At 42.1% G+C, this 13,699-nt stretch overlaps 1 protein-coding gene across 1 annotated transcript in view; it reads right to left on the bottom strand.

Moving 5' to 3' along the window:
* Window positions 1-7,745: 7,745 nt before the first annotated feature.
* TIC40 (hydroxyproline-rich glycoprotein family protein) overlaps window positions 7,746-13,699 on the bottom strand; it is a 42,587-nt gene continuing 36,633 nt past the window's right edge. Inside the window, exons 11-14 of the mRNA XM_086780256.1 lie at window positions 8,634-8,707; window positions 8,348-8,451; window positions 8,208-8,255; window positions 7,746-8,130 (exon numbers count right to left, since the gene is read on the bottom strand). Of these exons, the coding sequence (XP_086636382.1) occupies window positions 8,068-8,130; window positions 8,208-8,255; window positions 8,348-8,451; window positions 8,634-8,707 (289 nt within the window). The 3' untranslated portion in view covers window positions 7,746-8,067. The remainder of the gene's footprint in view (window positions 8,131-8,207; window positions 8,256-8,347; window positions 8,452-8,633; window positions 8,708-13,699) is intronic.

Raw genomic sequence — 13,699 nt, 5'->3', positions numbered from 1 at the left:
GATGTGTTCATAGTTCACTATTGGGGGATAATGAGCGTTGTGTGTTCGGCAGCTCATCATTCTTATTCTTGGAGTTCATATTGCACACTAGTGTGGGAATTCGAAGCCAAGCAAAGTTCTTTGTTGTTCATGGTGGCATTTTGTTTTGAGGAAACAAGTTGGCGCGTGTTGTCTCCTAGGTGATTCCGGTATGGTTGCATCTTCATTAGCTTATCTTCTTCAGACTCTTGTGTTAGAAGATTGTGCATCTCAGTGTATTGAGGCTTCGCCAATTTATTGGATTTTATCCATTTTCTCTCCTTTTAGTAGGTCGTGAGGTTGTCGACCAACTCTTCATACAGTCGGTCAACTTCCCTGCATCACTATATAAGGGGCCTCCTCTATTCACTTCTATAATCCAATCCTAGCACAATTGTACTACACTCTCTTACTGACTATTGCCATTGTAAAAGCTTCATGTTATAATAAAAGATGATCTTGTCACCAAGCTCTCTCTTTCTCTCTCTCTCTCTCTCCTTTGCTCTCTCTCTCTCTTTCCTTGTCATGTGCATACTCCAACAAAAGCGTGCCTGTAAACCCTGCTCAACCATCTAAACCCTGCTCAACCATCTACGCAATAGAAACCAAATTCTTTCTTATATTAGGTACATGAAGTACATCAGCCAAGTACTTCATCTTGCCATCCTGTAGCTGATGGTACATTCCCAATATGAACAATAGGATGAGCTATGTCATCCTCCATCTCTACATAACCTAGTTTTTCCAAGTTCTTCACATCCCTAAACAACTCACCATGAAAGGTCATCTAGTTAGAGGATCCTAAGTCCACATTTAATATTTGTGGACACATCTATAGTCATTGTATTTACCTTGTGATGCATAACAAATAAATACTCATATCTATCTTCACCATGCTTGCTTGAGGCCCCATATTTATTTTGCTATAATTTTCCATTCTTTATATCACTTTGCTTCTTGTGACAATATGTAGAAAATTGACCTCGTTTGCAATAATAATAGCAATCTCTGAAACATGTTCTTGATTGTTGTCTATTCTAATTGCCATGGCCTCTTTGGCTTCCTGTGTCTTGAGACTGGCCTCTTCCACCTATGTATGATTGATGCTGTTGTTATTGCAACAATAATAGCAATCTCTAAAACATGTTCTTCATTATTGTCTATTCTAATTCTCATAGCCTCCTCTTGAGACAGGCCTCTTTGGCTTCCGTATCTTGAGACAAGCCTCTTCCACCTGTGTATGATTGATGTTACTGCTTTTTTACGAATCATTGAACTGTTGTTGTTTATAATTCTAGTTTCTACATCGGCCACCTTGGCCTCAACCACAGCCTCTACCTATGTCTCTACCTAAATTGGAGTAGAAGGCATGTTCTGATGTGTTCTTGCTTTGTGAAGAAGATTCCTCACTCAATCAGAGACTTTTCTTCTATCCTCAGCATAGACACTACGTTCCAAAGTTGGGAACATTCTCCCCTGACGGCAATGGAGGTCTTGAATGGCTTACACTCTTTGCCAAGCCCATTCAAGCAGCAGACGCTCACTAAATCATCATCTTCCATCGATACATTGATAGACCCAAGGGATTCAACAATGTCCTTGATCTTTAAAGCATGCTCATTGTTTGATAGACATGCTTTCTTCTCCACAATATGCAGCGCTTATTTTAGCTGCAGTTTCCTTGCCTTTGTGTTAGTGTTGAACATCTACACCAGATCCTTCCATCCATGCAACTACTACAATTATTGTATGTGTCCTATCATTGTATCTGTGAAACTCATTGAAATCCAATACATAACTTTCCTTGCACCTAGATTCTTAACATCTGCTAGAGTGGCATTCTCTTCAGATAACTCTAGAGGCTCCTCATTGTGTCCTTCGACATAGTCCCAAAATCCTTTACCCATCCGAAAATTGATCATTATCAATTCCAAGCATGAAAGTTATTCTTGTACAGCTTCTCATTAACAATCTAATTGAGTCTGTCATAGTAGTAGACATGTTTGCCTATAACAACTAGAAGCTTGCAGACATATAATTTTTGTATGCAACTTATAACACGGCAGTATTGCCATGGTGGTACTTCTGCATAACCTGTATGTCACTAGATATGACCAGAGTACATGAAGATATACCCAAGATCAGCAATACATGTACAAACATTGTTTGCACTCCCAAAATGCATTGTTGCACTACAATAACCAAGTTTCAAGAGCTGAGACACTTCTCAACTAAAACTTTCCAGAACTGCCTGTCGAGAATATCTTATAGTGACTAAACGGAGCTCAAAACGCGATTCTGCCAGTAAAATTATAGTGCAAAGTACTACAGTATAAAGTACACCGTACCTTACAAGCACCTCCACGCCTGTGAAGATAGCTCAAAACGCTATTCTGGCAGTAAAATTATAGTACAAAGTACTACAGTATAAAGTACATCGTACCTTACAAGCACCTCCACGCCTGTGAAGATAGCTCCTCAATCGGAGATGTTCAGCTCCTAGAGCTATCCAGGAGATGTAGTCCAATTATAGAATCACTAGCGAAGATCTGTCATATAAATGTGAAACGGTCACCTAGGCGCATCATGAGTGTCAGCTCGTGTTACCCATTGGCACAGTTCATTACAGTGTCCCTATTCAAAAACTAAAAATATAATGTCCCCAATAAACACATGGATGGACACCTCGTAACAATATGGGTTTCAAGTGGTCCCTATAATTGGTTCTTCCTTGCTCCTTGTCGTAACGCCTTCTCCGAATACAGAAAAACTAGAACTTGGTTCCATAGTAAAGAAACCGGACTCCTTGAGAAGGTGGGACTCCTTGTACTCTCGTGCTTGTATTATGTATGCTTGCTGCCTAGTTTGTAAAGATTACCCGATCGTGATGGTAATGCAAAAGAGACATGTCCTTATTATCATAATTGTGGTTGTTGGGTTACTTGGCAATGCCAAAAATTTGAAACATTCTAGTGTCCAGCACTTCGTGTGGAAACGAACCGTGAGGTTCTCGTGTGGAAACGAACTCTGAGGTTCCTAGTGGTGCTTGTGCTCCTTCATTGGAGCTTTGCCCGGCAGTTTATTACCATTTTAACAAAGTTTATAGGGCTCCTCATGCTGGTGAATTGTGTAGCATCGATATCTCTCACGCTCTCTATGCCATTGTAATTTCTTCGGTTACGCTTTAGGCTGGGTAACTATCAAACTCTGTGTGTGTAACTCCAGCTCTTTCCTGGCTGAAATTGGCTGAGTTGTCATTAGTAAGGGGTTAGGAGGGTGTTGAAGGCCGGGAGCGTGATGTGCTACACGGCAGCTACCCTGCCGAAACGACTGTTTCTCTGAAAACGGAGCCGGAAAGATGGAGGAAAGCAATGCAAGCGAGAGAGAGAGAGAGAGAGAGAGAGAGGGAGGGGCCTTCTGTATACCTCATCAAGGCCTACTTGACTTGGCGGACTTGGAGCACTCCTTGGGCGATCGAGCGACCACGAGCTCCTGTCCGACAGAATCACGTACTTGTCATCGTCTTGTGTAGATCAGGCGATAAAGCACGTCTCCTTGGGAAACCTCATCATCCTGTTGTGCAGTGGACGACCACGAGATCGTTCAACAGCAACACGTAATTGTAATTGTTATTGTGTTGTGTAGAGGCGGCGATCGTGGCTATGCAGCTGGCAGGAGGGGTCGTCGCTATGCTCACCCCGAAAGAAACGCGCAAGAAAAGCAGTAAAAGAAATTACTGAGTAAGGAAAGACAGTTGCGCTGCAAGCTTGCCCATTGCCCTACAGAGTAACCAATGTGCGCCCTATTTTTAGTGTGAAGACTACTACCAAGAATGTAAGCAATCCTTTTATAGATCCAAGGTAAAGTGAGAAATTGTGATCTTACTACACAATGATAGAAGCACACACCATTTTATCTCAAAACGATTAGTAAATCCACTCAATCTTAATATATGGACTGACTGGCAAGAAAGATGGACATGCTCACGTTTTGTAATTGCTTGATTTTATGAGACCTTTCTTTGTCTTTAGTCACCGATGCTTGGTGTATAATTTGTCTTATTCACTACTGCGTTATTACCTTTGTCGGTAGGTGAAAGAGAGGCATAAGTGATGCCGAGCACGTGTGCATTGTGATGATGATTGACAATATGCAAGGAGCACTTATTAGATGTCCGATGGTATTTTTGATAGTGATGTGCCCGCCATGATTATTTTGTTGGCCATGTGCCATTATTTGTGCATATTATCTCAACTACCTTGCACTTGGGCGACCCGATTTGTATTAGTCCTTGTGAACCATGTTTAATAGTTTCACAATTTATGTGTGAACAACTCTATTTTTTAAATGTGCGAGTGCAAATTGCACGGAGCAATATTTTTGGCTAACTTTTGAATACATATTTAAAATACTTATGTCATGAAAGGAGCTACATGCATGAGGGAGAGATTCAACACAACCCTTGAGTAAATGGTGATGTTTAAGTTTTTATTATTGTTTATGTTATGGTTTTTGTGTTTGATTTGCTCGAGGCCTATATCTATGCCTATGTTTATTGATATGTGCATGCGGTAATTTTCTCAAATCATACAAAGGTCCTAACATAACAAGTAGATATTAATGCCATTGTGCAAAAACACTCGACCCCAAAAAAAAAATGGAAGAACCCTAAATAGATCCTAATTGCATTGTCTGCATAAAGGTTCTAAGATGCCTTAGCACTAATGATTTCCTTTACATGGAAACCACCTCAGAAAAGAGAATTGGAATCTCCACCCTTGACATCCAACAATACATCAATGTGCACTAATTTGTGAGCTAGAAACTTGGATGAGGGCTAGTAAAGAGTGGAAGAACGATTTGGAGAGATGCTAAGATCATAGAGAGTGCATGCAAGGATGCATAGATGACAATGCTTGGCTTTAAGTGGAGGCTAGCATCATCGGCCCTTCAGCCCTTCAAACTCCAAAAACTGTGCTCACCCTTTCCTACCCTTTCTGCAAAGAACTCTAGAGCGTGTAGCCCTACCATGTTTAATCGGATGCGTGTCCCCCCTACAATTTTCATGCTCCATCAAGAATTCCAAAATGATAAGTCCTTTATTTGTGCACCACCGAGTAGGGGCCACCAAATGAGTCAACCACATCTTAAAACACTAATGATGCCTTTCCTTCTTCAAGTGCATCTTGATTTCAACTAAGTAGTTAAAGGTAACTCTCTACAAGAGAAAACTTTGTCTACCCCAAATTAAACATCAACAGTTGAAATTGATCAACAGTTGAAATTGACGCAAATCAATGCAAATTACACCACTCTCTCTCTCTCTCTCTCTCTCTCTCTCTCTCTCTTTTGGTAATATTTTAAGTTGAACTAGTTGTGGTCTCCAAACACTCACAACAATTAAAATTTAGACAAATTAGTGGAAAAAAATTCAATGCTCTCTAACCCGTGGTACCTTGACCAACTAAAGAAAAGCCATTGTAGGAATGCAAATCTATTCATAAACCGTAACCATACACAAAATAACCCGTCGTCCTCAAGGTCAACATGCACCAAGAAAGTGTAAGAAAAAACAAAGAGCCATCGAGAAAACATTAACTCCTCCGCTCTTTTGAATACTTATGCGACCTGTTGTGGATGGTACGATCAAATAAACGGTTTAATCCATTAATAACCATAGAATAATCCTAGTAAAATATGAAAAAGATACAAGCAAACCTTCACATGTGCACGCATGCTAAAAAATAAAAGAGCATGTCTTTACAGTGCCACTTGTAAAGCGGTGTATACTTTTTTCGCAAAGGAGGGCCATCAAGACGCCGTAGTGGAGTAGAAAAGCTCACGAGTCCAGGAACCAAGCCCTGGGTTCAATCATTTTTCCCTTTTGTGTGGAATATGGTTCGCTAAGTGAGGGTGACATGGGAGTTGGCCTAGAGGTAAACCCTTAAAATCGATTTTTCGCAACTCTACTGAGATCAGGAGCTAATAATAGTCCCTCCTTATTACTTACTAGGGTGGGGCAATTTTTTGGTAAGGGCACAGGGTGGTTCGCTCCTCACAGTTTGGGGACTCCCGTATCACAAACGTGGGAGCATCAAACAAGAACGCACCACTCCAACACACTACTGAAAACGGTTCAGTGAAATGCCTTTCGGGTATCAAAATGAATAAAACGACCCTTTGACCTACTAGTTTACTTTTCTGTATGCTCGAAAGGGTAAGGTAGAAGAAAATGTAAAGCTAACAAGTTCCTAGAACCAAATATGAAAGGCATCTGATACCACACATTTGGGAAAAGAGGGGCAAGTGAACGAACGTAAAAAAGGTTTGGAGATGCTATTGCTATTTAGCATAATGAGAACTATCGATTAGGGAGCTATACCGCCTAAACACGTCAATGGTTTGAGATACAATAAATCAATAGATCTTATACACACCTCAATAGTTCCACATTAACAAAGAACCCCTTGAAAGGACTCTATAACTTCAATTTGTCATGTTCCCATGCATGAAAAGAGAATGCAATACTCCAGCTCAAAGGAGCAAACCCATAGCTATTACAAAAGCAGCTCCCTGCACCTTATGGACTTTGAGAAGGCCCGTGTAGAGGGCAAGTGCCATGACCAAGCATCCATCTCATCACCAGTAAAAAAAAGGGCAAGAAAAATGGACTCTAATTTCACTTATCACAGTAGCTACCCAGAATACACAAGGAACATCTGAGCTCGTGGAAACTGCGTGCTTTAATCAAATCATGCATACTACTACCCCAGAAAAGAAATCCAAGTACACTGTACCACACAAGTTCAGTGGCACACCCATTGGATGGTGATGAATCCCTCGCATCAGTACCTTGCAAATGTACTTGAGGTGCTACATTTGGCTCTTAGGGCTCTTGCCAGGTTTCACTGAGCAAGTATGAGACAACGCATACCTTTCCAACAAGTAGCACGATTACACCAACAAACATATTTCCCATAGCCACCTTCAACTATAGCCCAATTTAAGGTACTATCGCCCAAGCAGCTAGGCACAAAAGAAGCCATGTATAGATCCAATCCCTTGAATCATGCAGATGTTCCAAAGCTTCCATCCTCTAAATAAGTTATTTTCTGAAAATCTTCTTCAATAACCTTTTCAAAAGAATAAATATTTTAAATGTCACATTAATTCAGACTTCCTTTACCTCTCATCATGACAAGCTGCTGCTTTTAATCACTTGCCCCCAGTAGAAAATAGAGTCAATTTCTTGTCTTTAAAAACTTGATTGTTCCCATACATCCACACCAAGGATGTTATGATGCATGCCAAACACCTGCCTAGAAATGCAGACCTATGACGGCAGCTTGAGCACTCAAAAGCAATACAAGACAGCACCAAGGCAACTGCCAAAAAAGCGTACACAACGATATACCCCCAGTCGTTAAAGTGTGTACCTAAATCCAGGACCTTGAAATAATCTTGATCCTTAGAATTTATTTAAGAAGAACCTCCCAGGGCTAGCTAGATTAATTAATGCATGCTTAAGTCACAGAAAGTGCATAACATCTGTCAAAATGGAAGAGCCATTTGTTTCAACTCAGGTGCTGAAATTGATCCTGTTATGCAGTGACTAAGAAAATGGAGTAACTATAGTTGATCCTGTTATGCAGTGACTAAGAAAATGGAGTAACTATGATTGATTATTAATGCACACAGCCTGATAAGAGAATTGAGATACCAAGTTGTGCTCGATCATGCCTAATTATTGAGACATATTATTGCGTCTCCTAGAAAACAAACTATCCAAGTTTTACAGACTGCAGATCGCATCAAAAAAGACCCTCCAAAAGAATGATTTTGTGAAAGCACTTATAGCTACTCAACTCTTCAGGAAAAAGCAGAAATGGCTTGATCGCATGGGCTGAAATAAGCCACAAAGATCCAACCAGTCTGGCATGCCGTACTACACCTTTATGAAGGAAGGAAGAAGAAAGGCCTGTGGTGTTGCATTCGAAACCTTAGCACTACTATAAAACAAAGAAGATAGCTTGTTCGCTTGGAGTTGCCCTAATAAGGAGAACCAGTAGCACCAGGGAAGAGCTCCGCAATTTTAAGAAGGGCATTCATGACCTGCATCATTGCAATAACTCTTTCAAAGCAGTGCCACATTAACACTCTTTGAATTTGACAACACAGTCCATCCATACCTCTTTGTCATTTTGGTACTTGGTAATGTTGAGTGGATTTTGGGAGCACTGCCAAAAAAAAAAAAGGGGTCAAAATTCGAGCATCATTCAGGGCTCTCAAAAGAAAGTTACGAAATAAATCAAGAATGTTAGAAACCTACATCCATTATGGCCTCCACAACCTTTGGGTTCTGTAACGATGCTGCAATATCTGGGCTTGCTAGGATCTTACCAACTACTTCTTCTGGTGTTAAGCCAATTTGTTCTGCATCAAAGCATCACAGAGATTTATCAGTGGAATTATGAGTCCTTGCACACGTCACAAGTCAAACGCAGAAGCACTTGACATTCTCCTATTGTTCTCTTCATGACTTAGGAGGCTTAACAAAAAGAACGATGTAGACAAAAGTGAGCACTGTAATTGGAGATTTTTCATAAAAGACTCACCAAATTGCTGCTTTACAACATCACTGTTCATATACTTCAGCATATCCAACCCATCTTCTCCACCCATATTGTTTCTGAACCATACAAGATAAAAATAGAGATAAAGATCCACACAGAGGACAAATGGTTATTGAATATTATTGTGTTGTTTCGACAAGCATATTAACAAGCACTATTTAAGATCAATAAAAAATGATCTACTAAATTTTGAACCTAAAATGCCTAGGATACACTGGCATTCATTACTTGGCTAAGATGCAATATGGCATGCCTAGGGTGATGGCATCAGGAAAGGTAATACCAAGGGCATGACCTACGCATAATGCTGAAGGGAATAACACTAGTAGTAGACATGCACAGCCAAGGAAGAAGATAAACGTACAGAACACAAAAGCAAAACAAGCATATCGGCCAGTGTACAACGGCATAGCAAGTGGCACCAAGCATGGATGAGGACGCAGGAGAGGGACCAGTATGAAGAGGCCTTCATTAGAATGGCTAGCATAAAGATCAACTGTGCAGTATCAACAATGCAGTAAGACTGTTAAAGGTTGTTTCTTTTCCCTCTCTCTGAAAGCGGTTCATTGCTTTATACTGTCCAAGGGGCTTTCCGGCTTTCCATCAAGAAGGATTTTGTGACCCGCAAGGGCCTGGGCTATGCAGCCATGCATGGCCCCGACCTTCAATCGGCCAGGCAGACACTTGTGGGTGGGACTATTCAGGCGGCTCAGCCACATGGGCATGCGTGCAGAATAGTCAACCAGCAAGCAGATGGATCAGACAAGCCTATGAATAGCACGAAGCTGCCAATCAGCACCCGACCTGCATAATCATCAGTCCCAGATTATTACTCAGATCTCAGAAGCCCAACCGTCATCAGTTTTAACTCACAGCAGTCTCTCTTCTTCTTGTTTAGCCACAGCGATTATCCCCTGTACAAAGTACCTTCATTTATTGCAAATTACCCCTTTTTGCAGCGTGACACATGATAACAGCAGTGGGCTTACATCTGATATCAGAGCAGGTCCAATCAGCCCAGCTTCCTTGCGATTTTTTTCTAGCAATCAGACCCCAGGTGCGGCGGCCAGCCACACAGAATGCTTCAGACCAGTAGCAGCCCTCCATCTCATGCATTGGACCTGTCTCTCACATGGTCCAAGACCAGGTGGCTGATTTTCACCTACTGGTCCAAATGCACATGCATGTGCAACAAAGGCAGATCCAGGTACAAGTGCATACACATGGATAAGCTTCGCAATGTCATGCTCCCAAACTCACTAGCAATCAGCTTACTCCACAGCCCTCAGAACAAGCCCCATCGCCGGCACCAACTGTTGTTGCCTCATCGATTCCGCAGGTAGCTTCTATGCCTCTGCAGCAGTCTGGCGTCATTGTAGAGCAGTTCCCACAGGTCACAGTGCCACCCAGCCTTTCCATGCTTTCACTTGCACGAGCGTCACGGACCAGCAAACAGCAATCCGTGCCAGCGCCATGCAGTGGCTTGCATCCAGGCTATCAGTTCCCAATCATCCAACTCAAAATCACCTGATAAGCAGATATGAACAACTCCTATGTCTGACAAGGAGCACTTGCCCAAGGCTCTCTAGCCCCTCTGGATGGAGAAGGCATCATCCAATGGACAAGGGAAATGGATACCATCATGGAGACAGTGAGTGGTTCAAACCAGTACCAGCTGAAGATGGCCATTACACGGCTTTGTGGTGCTGCCCATCAGTGGTACCACGTCTATTGACAGCTGCCACACAAATTTTGGGCTGAGGCCATTCTGACTACAGCACATGTAACAAATAGATGCCCCACAAAAGCTTTGAAGAGCATGACTCTGTTTGAAGCTTGGTATAACAAGAAACGAAAGGTTGATTACATGCCTAACTTTGGTTGCAAAGCACATGCACTTGTGCCCCTTGATATTTGTACTAAGCTTGATGACAAAGCTGTGAAACATATCTTTGAGAGATACAACAGTGAATGCAAGGGTTGTAGATTGTAGAACCTGGCTACTCACAAAATCTTCACTAGTAGAGATGTGGTTTTCGACGAAAGACCACTTCAGCCTCTCTTTACCTCAGAGAAGGAAGATATTGTTCATGCGGATGACATATTTAGTGGTGCTTTGCCCCTTTTATATGCTGAAAATTTGCATCAGCCTGCTGATTTTCGAACAAATGCCTCATGATGTACCTTTGAATCAGCCCAAAATGCCTCAAGATTTTGAGCAAGGAAGCGAAGGTATCCAAGATGCCAAATCAGTCCCGAGATGGCTGCAAGTTGCAAGCTCCTTTAAAAGGGAGAACAAGAACTGCAACTAGAGCAAGGCATAGCGCAAACTTTGCCTTCATGAGTTACTATCATGGATGTGGAAGAACCATGTACATATGAACATGCCAAAGGCAATTTGCATTGGGAAAATGCTATGAAAGAGGAGTATGCCTCTATCTTGAAAAATAAGACATGGCAATACTGATACTCGACAATCCACTAATGAAATTGTTTTTTGTTGGGCAACTCACCGATTTCTTAACTTAGCAAGAAACAACCCGAAGTTGAGTACATAGCAGTCTTCACAGTCTTCACAACCACGGTAGAATGCATAATTGGCGGCCACGGAGAACAGACAGAGTGAGGATTTTATTCCAAAAGGAGACTACAAGTCTCAAGATCACACGTGCCCGGGGAATTGGGATTCACCACCGATATGCACCTGATTACTCCAAGGACATTGAAATGAATACAAAGATTCCACACATATTTCCACCTCATGTCTCACGTGCACAAACACTACTGCCCTGCACAAAGTTCTCAACAGATCATGTGAACTCTCTCTCAAATACCTCTACCCTACAAAATAGTCTCCCATGGGTAAGTTCCATCTCAGCTCACACGAACTCACAAGCTTGCCCATCCAGCTCACATCAACTCACAGGCACATCCGCACTGCTCGTGTGCATCACAGGCACATCCATTCTACTCTCGTGAGCTCCCCACTATGCCACCAACAGCCCTGCAGTTGGCCGAAACAACTCTGCATGAAGTGAATACCTGTTGTCTAGCCAATACCCTATACCACCAATCCAGCCAGCCTTGCAGATCTATACTACCAATCCAAAACCGTACGACCAGATCTACTCCACCTTGTGCCACTTGTATGCGACGCAGTTGCTGTACGGCCAGCCCTAATCAGCCTGAAAACAGTGCAACTAACCCTGGAAAACACTAAAAAGCACTCGCCTATGCTTGTATGCAGCGTGGAAGTTGATGATCAGCCCTGTGCATGCATGCTTTTTGAGAGATTGGTGCAGATTTGGTCATATTTGTTGTACTTTAGGTTACACTTAGCCTATATTCGTCTGTTTTCAGCATGTTTCCTACCGGTCCAGACTCCATACAGCCCCATAGTGCCTTGGATATGGTCAAGTAGCTTCCTCACCAATAACAGAAGTGACAAAATCAGCCCTGGACATCCACTATTATCAAGCCTTGCTTTATTTGGAATGGCATATGCTTTCCATGCTTTAAACTGGACTTCTTTCTCCTCGTGTTTTTAAAATGATGCTCAGTCCATGTGAATAATTTGTAAGTTTGCCCAGCTTTGATTTATTAAGTGTAAGCCTGCAACCATAAAATTTAGTAATAAAATATTGAAAGCTTAAATTAGGTTCAGTAAACACTTACCACCTGCAAAGTCCATAAGACCACTACTTTAGGCCCAAAACAGGAGTGCAGACATGCATCCACAGGGTGCCCAGGCGTCCTCAACCCCATGGAAAATCACACACAGAAATACCAGGCATTGTCTAGGCAGTGAAAAAGTCACACAAATGAAAATAAAAGTCAAGCACACGCATGTATGCATAATGCTTGGAGAAACACTTATCTGCTTTCTTGGACTTTCAGGCACCTCCAGCGGGCCCTACCCCGAGATCCCAAACTTACTTTACAAGGCTCCCTGCTTGGGATCCAAAACAGCTTGTAAGCCCTCCCCAAGGTCCAAAATATATTGTGGGCCTTGCCCGAGGATCGGAGCATCCCATGGGCCCAAGATTAACACGCCCTGCATGTCCATCCAGGATAAGCATGCCTTGTGTCCCAAAAAATTAGGAGTTTGTGATACCGACACAGACATCTGTAGAAAATCACTAAAAACCCCCTCTCCCTAACCAGGAGTGAACCATATCCTCAAGGTCAAGTTCCGTTTGCAGTTGGATAATCAATATTGTACAATTGCTCCCATCAAGGAAGAAGAATTTTGCTGTAAATACTAATTTTGCTGTATATACTTCATAAGATTTGTATTCTTCTATCAGAAGCATTATCTTGGCTCTTCACAATCACTCAAATCTACCCAAAGCTCTTTTGAAGTCTCATAAGGGAAACTCCAGGAAGAATCAAACCATTACCGGGTTTCAAAAATACAACCAAATCTGGGCTTCACTACACGGAGAAAAATCTAAATTTGTAAGATTTGAAAGCATCAATTCAGCAATGCAGTGGATTCGGTTGGGAGAATCAAGCCTTCCGCTCTAATTCTCTTCCACTTTCGTGTAGGCTGTGTATTCTCAGTTTTGCACTTCAATGTCAACTAAAGAACCACGCTTCCTTAGAGAAACCTAGCACCATGTTCCAAAGGCTGATCCTAAAGGATATTTGATGAATCTGGTTAAAATATCTGCAGTTTTCACTAGAAGGCTTCCAGCAATCCATGGAACATGTTGAACAACATTACCTTTGAAAGACATCTGTTTCCAAACTGGAAATGGGAGGCAAACTTCAAGCATCTCCCAGCAAGTGGTGTACACACATTCCCAGCCTGAGAGTTTGTTCAGAACAATCTCTGCTTTGAGTATTACTCCAAGCCTTGGAGATGAAGAGAACTGAAATTCCCCTTGGGGGCAAAAGGGGCACACCTTAATCAATGTTATAGTTAAGAGGCAGGCACAGGTCAGAGATAGAGGCAGGATCTGCAACTTGCAAGAAGGTACGGCCAGTACCAGGCAGCAGTAGGCACAGCTTTGGGCAACAGACCCATGGCCAAGTAAATTTTCGAA

Source organism: Cibotium barometz, chromosome 41, assembly GCF_041138505.1.
Source record: "Cibotium barometz isolate CiBa-2024 chromosome 41, ASM4113850v1, whole genome shotgun sequence".
NCBI lineage: Eukaryota > Viridiplantae > Streptophyta > Polypodiopsida > Cyatheales > Cibotiaceae > Cibotium > Cibotium barometz.
Note: the sequence above shows the minus strand (reverse complement) of the source record. Positions and strands in the feature narration are given on the sequence as shown.